Here is a 6,020-nt window from a genome sequence, read left to right on the forward strand (position 1 = left end):
CAACTCCAACCAAACACCACGACGAATTCCCCCCTGAACCTGCTCAAACTCGGTGAGACAACTTCGAACATCCCTCTTCGGTGATTAAACGCGTGGCCATCACAGATGTCTCATGGACACGAACCCCAGCTTGGGTCGAGCTGACATATCCTAGCGTACACCACAATCATGCATCCTTTTCGTCTCTCGCATCACTCGGGTTTCTAGAAACTCGCTCGAAAAGCCTGGAATTATCATTAACGAATCGTCCTTCTCCTCAGCACTAGTTTCCCTTCCTCCGGACGATCACCTATTATCCTTCGATTTCCTTTACTACATAAGCGCCCATCATACAGGCCAACTCCTCCCGTGAGTGAAAGTTTTGGGCATAGAGATCTAACTTTAGTATATATCGATCCACATACGGTACGGTGACTTCAGCCAGCAATGCGAGGAGTTCCCAGTGGATCAGTGCTTTGCCCGTTGTCTGTCATTGCACGCAGGGTGTCTAAGGTGCAAGAAGAGCTTCGCACACGAAAAGGGATTGAGGCTACCATGACGAGCGACGAAAGGGACCAGGAGTGATAGTCAGATGTTAAGGCGTTGGGGTGGATGTGGGTAGATTATGCAGCGGAGCAGACGGGGGTGATCTATGGAAAATGGTGAGCCGATTAGATGTGATATTTTCATTCTGACGCTAAAAGTTGTGGCTGTTACCAGGCATCCGGTGCTCCTCGACGCTATCATTCAGTCGAATGGAACCTTCGTTGGCACTCGTGGTTCTACTACGTCCACACTAGCTAGCCGCAGAGTACGGTCGTGGCATGACGGAGCGACTCGGCTCATTAGATGGGGGTGGCCGGGCGCGGACGACCACTGATGCTGATCGGAATGCTAGGATCGAGACTGACAAATCATTGGCTACAATGTTCTTGTATTTCTTATTTATGATGTGCATAATGGTCGCTCTCGGGCTCGAATTCACAGGCAAAAGCAACAAAAGCTTAATCTTCTTCTCAGTGCACATCGGCATGCTTCGTTGAATTTATCGGCATCTCAGCCGTCGCAATAGCAAAGAGTGATTGCATTTGTTCTACTAGTACTATGCTAATAAACAGCAAACACTCTCGCTTGGAGGCATTAAGCCTTGCGCTATCACCAAGTTGAGTTCGAAGAACCATGTGAGTGTGGTGACCAAGCTCATGATAACCTTGCCGTATGGTCTCGAGAGGGTAGTGGAATTTGCTCTAGGACTTCAGGTTCGTCCATGTCCAACAACTTGAATATTTGGTTGAAGTTGTACATGCGTGCGCACTGCCACTGCGCAGCGACTTATGTGTACGGTCATCCGTTTCCCAATGCAGCCAAATCTAATTGGCCTCACTCGGGTCTCGTTCGAACGCAGACGGTGAGGTACTAGCCAGCAAAACAAGGACCCCGTTGCGCGAGCAAGGGGCCCCCAGAGTGAATTCAGGTACAAGCAGACGGTAACCTAAAAAATAACGCAAACCGTCTGTCTATGTTTTGGATCCTAAAGGTCAGGCCAACCAAAGTCTGTTCATTATAAATATTTTGAATTGCCAAGAAACGAAACCAACATCAACAACTCGAAACAGACTACTTCTAACGCTAACATAAGATTGGGTAAGAAACCTTCTTGGTTTATTCGACCGAAACACTTCTTCAAGCCCTGAAAAAGGAAGAGGCAAGTATAAGCAGAGATTCCCAGGTGGGTGGGATCTAGAACATCTCACAATTGAAGAAATGCGTCAAGTCAGAGCAAAGGTGTTCACTGTTCACAAGGAACAGGAAACTGGAAAGACAATGAGATGGGAAGTGACAAGCAAATGAAATGATCTCACTAGTGATGTGCGGGCCCGGCTCGGCCTGAAAGCCCCGGCTTAGGCTCGGCTTTGGGGGGCTTGGGCTTTGCAAAAGCTCAGGCCGAGCCGTGAGCCCAAGCCAGGCCAAAGCCGCGGCTCGGCTTGGGCTCAACGACGGCTTTCAAGAACAAAATGATCTGAAATTCAATCTAAGCATATGTGTAACGGTGAGATACTAAAAGAAATTCATGAACCGTGTAGGCATGGATGCTGGTATCGTGCGTCTGCCCGTGAGCATGTCTTTGCGCACATGGAAGTACTTGACGTGCGCGAGGATGAGCATGCTGTTGTGTTCACCTGTGACTGGGTGCGTGATGTCTATCGATTGGTAGAGCTGTTGAGAGGCGATGTTGTCAGCGAGCGAGCGGGCTAGGCGTGAAATGGAATTACCTCGCATTCCTTGCTAAAAGCGCTTTCCTTGACGCGCGAGGCTCTTATTTGCACCTGAACACGTCACCGTTAGCGGATATATCGTATCATAAACGTGCACGCGTACCGAGTTTTCTCCGTGAAGCGCTTGAGGTTGCTCTTCACAGCGGCCTCCATTATCTTGCGACCAACAAGGGTTGAGCCAGTGAAGGCGACCTTCTCTATCCTCATATGCGAGGAGATGGCATTACCGACAGTGTTTCCGTAACCAGAGATGACATTAACCACCCCGGGTGGGAAGCCAGCCTCGTTAATAAGGTGAAGTTTCCATGCCATCATGAGCACTGCGAAGCGAATGAGGGCATGACACTCGAAGCGGCTGATGTGTACGCACATGGGAAATTCCATGGGATGATTTGACCCTATCAGATGAACATCAGAGGATGATCTGGGAGCTGATATACGTGTACTTACGACGACACCAATTGGTTCGTGACGAGTATAGGTGAGCTTGTCTTCGGTGGTCTGCCGGATTGTCAGCGAATGAACGAAGAAATATCGAGGCCGATAAGGGACAAAAAGCCGCGGCCTGAGCCGTCGGCTCAGGCTTTTCAACACCTCAAGCCGGGCCCTGGGCCGTGGTCAGGCCCTGACTTGGGCCCGGCTCGGCTCGGCCTAATCAGGCTCGGCTTTGGCCGGCCCACGGCCTGAAGCCGGGCCGTGCACATCACTAGCTCTGGCTGCGTCCTGCTCTCAGTATGTGCGTGTTCTCGTCTTTTGACCTGCTTACCCCACGCTGATCTTGTTTTCGTCTCTTTCGTTAGATCATTCAAACGATTTCTTGCAGCATTCAAAAGATTACCCGCAACATAAGAATGATGTAAGTATCATATTTTGTGCTTAATAGGCTCAGAATATCTTGATAGGGTGGATATATGCGCACAAAGGGTGGGTATATGCGCAAGTGCCAGCACTCCCTCCGAAACTCGAATTCAGCAACTTCAGGAACGGCTCGCAGCATACGAATCGCAACGCATCAAGTTCGAAGACCACGATGACACACTGGTGATTCGGAACTCTCTCTGTTCTCGTCCTTTGACTTGCTTACCCCACGCTGATGGTGCTCTGGCTGCATCCCGCTCTCAGCAAGTGCGTGATCTCATATTTTACTACGTTGCATACTCGACGCTGATGGTGCTATGGCCGCGTCCTGCTCTCAGCTTGTGCGTGATCTCATTTTTTTGACCTGCTTACCTGACGCTGATTGTGCTGCAGTCGTGTCCCGTTCTCAGGAAGTGCGTGTCCTTGTCCTTTGACCTGCTTACCCGGTGTTGATAGTGCTCTGACCATGTCATGCTCTCAGATGGTGTGTGATCTCGTCTTCCGAGCTTCTTAGTGGACGCTGACGGCGCCACGGCCATCACTTTCTGACTCTCTGCTTAGTTGTTCCCCCATCTTTCGTGCTCCACCATCCATGTCACTCAGCACCGAGCTTCCACCATCTATTGTCGACGGATTCACGCGCGTGTTGTTTCCTATTTTCCACACAGTGACCCATAGGTATGCCCGTCGGGGGTAATACTCTGGGTCCAATGTGTTGATACCCGCAGTAAAACCCGTACCCGCACTGCCAGTGCGGGTACGGGTGCGGGTACGACTGCCCACACCCGCGGGTTTACTCATGCAGTTCCCTAAGCTACTGCTGCGCGCCCCGCACCTGCTTTTACGCTGCCGCGATACCTACTACTAGTAATATCACACTGTCGTAGCACGTCGTTTCTCGTCATATGAATCAATTCATTCTACTGTACTACATCATATAGTGGGATAAGATTTTATCTGAAGATTGAAGAAAAACTTATGTCGTCAGAGGAGAGCGTGCCCCGGCATGCAATATATGTGATGCGCCCCGACGACATACGTTGTGTAGAGCTACTCTGCACTATTTTACAGTCAGGTAATAGCTTAATGATGAGAATAAGATAAGCCATCGCAATGAAAATAGTCGGCAAAGGACACTCACTGTATTTTGGACCTCCACCCCCCTCGGGAACAGTCCATGTGATATCCTGTGTGGGGACCTTAATATCACATAACTTGCAGTGGATACAGTTCTGCGACGATCGATGTCAGACGTAGTAGATGGTTCAAGAGTGAGATGCACCTGTGAGTTTATCACTAGTTTATGTCCATTCCACCCATCTACTGCGGTCTCATCTTCAACATATTCATAAACACCAGCAGGGCAAGCCCGTTGCAATAACCCAGCATACTCGCTCACGTTGCGCTGTACGTGCGACTTTCGAAGGGCCGTGTTCTCATTGTCGCCCTGGCGTACACGGAGATGCACAGGTTGGTCTTCTGCATGGTTCGTGCCGGTTAAAGTCAACGAAGTCAGCAAATCTGTCGACAACGGGGGCTGCGGAGGAGGGTAGTTGATAGGGTGGAATCGATACGCGGGTTGAGTATGCTGTGCATCCGTCAATCTTGCTCGATTGCGGAAAGTCCAAGGAGTGCGTCCCTTGAGGAGGAGAGAATCGACGCCAGAGTACATGATACCTCCCCAAATACCCAAGGGGGTGTGAAAACTTTCACGTAAGTTACGAACCTCGTTAAGGTCTGACCAAACCCAACTATTCTTCAGTGCAGTTTCATACGGTGACATATCTGCAGGTCCACTGCTAGACTCCTGAGATAGAGCAGCTGCAGCTGCTTCGGCAGCCAACATACCGCTCTTCATCGCATTGTGGGTGCCTTTAATTTTTGCGATGTTGACGAAACCAGCCGAGCAACCAACCAGGGCACCGCCGGGGAAGTAAAGCTGAGGCACAGATTGAAGGCCGCCTTCGTTGAGCGAACGTCCACCATATGCTATCCTTGTGGAGTTCCCAGACAGGAGCTCTGCGAAATATGGATGGTGTTTCATGCGCTTGAATGGGACATCAGAGGAACGTATGCAACAACTAAAAAGAACACACCTGAAATTCTTTATAAGGACTCAGATATGGGTTGGCATAGTCGAGTCCGATTACAAGGCCTAGGCTGACGAGCCCATCAGCCATGTGATAAACCCACCCACCGCCGTATGTCCTGAAGTCAAGGGGCCAGCCCATGGTATGAACAACTTCACCAGGTCGATATTGGGTTGGATCCACGCGCCAAACTTCTTTGAGGCCGATGCCATATGTTTGTGGATCGGAATTTCGGCGAAGATCAAATTTTTGAATGAGTTCCTTGGCGATGGAGCCGTGCGCGCCTTCCGCGATAAGGGTGACCTTTGCACGAAACTCCATTCCAGGCTCAAAGGACTCCTTCATGCACCCTAGTCTGTCCAGACCCACTTCATTCGTCCTGACACCAGCAACGCTCCCATCATCTGTGTAAACCACGCCGGCGCCGGCGAACCCAGGGTAAACCTCGACACCCATTTCTTCCGCGATGTTCCCGAGCCACGCAGTGAAACGAGAGAGCGAAACGATGTAATTTCCTTGGTTGGCCATTTGAGGGGGATGGGGTATAGGTATCGAGAGCGACTTTGTGAGGAACCGCATGTGAGAGGACGTTGCTGACTGCGTGAGTGGGTGATCATCGCGGAGGGCCCAATCTGGCAAGAGTTCGTCGAGGGCTCGAGGCTCGATGACAGCTCCGGAGAGTGTATGGGAGCCTGGGGCGAGTTGCATTTACACAGGAAAGATTCACTGTTTGGAGTACGCACCTACTTCAGCACCCTTTTCCAGTACAACGACCCTTAATTCTTTTCCTAATTTCTGTTCCAACTGCTTTAGTCGA

The 6,020-nt window shown here is 50.5% G+C and overlaps 1 protein-coding gene across 1 annotated transcript; it reads right to left on the minus strand.

Moving 5' to 3' along the window:
- Nucleotides 1–2,152: 2,152 nt before the first annotated feature.
- On the minus strand, nt 2,153–2,758 carry F5147DRAFT_736142 (aldehyde dehydrogenase domain-containing protein). The gene is made up of 5 exons (XM_041439433.1): nt 2,706–2,758; nt 2,626–2,653; nt 2,359–2,575; nt 2,253–2,306; nt 2,153–2,196 (listed from the first exon to the last, which is right to left on the minus strand). The coding sequence occupies exons 3-4, from the start codon at nt 2,568–2,570 to the stop codon at nt 2,297–2,299; spliced, it is 222 nt and encodes a 73-aa protein (XP_041284216.1). The 5' UTR covers nt 2,571–2,575; nt 2,626–2,653; nt 2,706–2,758; the 3' UTR covers nt 2,153–2,196; nt 2,253–2,296.
- Nucleotides 2,759–6,020: the final 3,262 nt, after the last annotated feature.

The sequence above is a fragment of the Suillus discolor genome (assembly GCF_016758755.1).
Source record: "Suillus discolor strain FC423 chromosome Unknown F5147scaffold_419, whole genome shotgun sequence".
Classification (NCBI taxonomy): domain Eukaryota; kingdom Fungi; phylum Basidiomycota; class Agaricomycetes; order Boletales; family Suillaceae; genus Suillus; species Suillus discolor.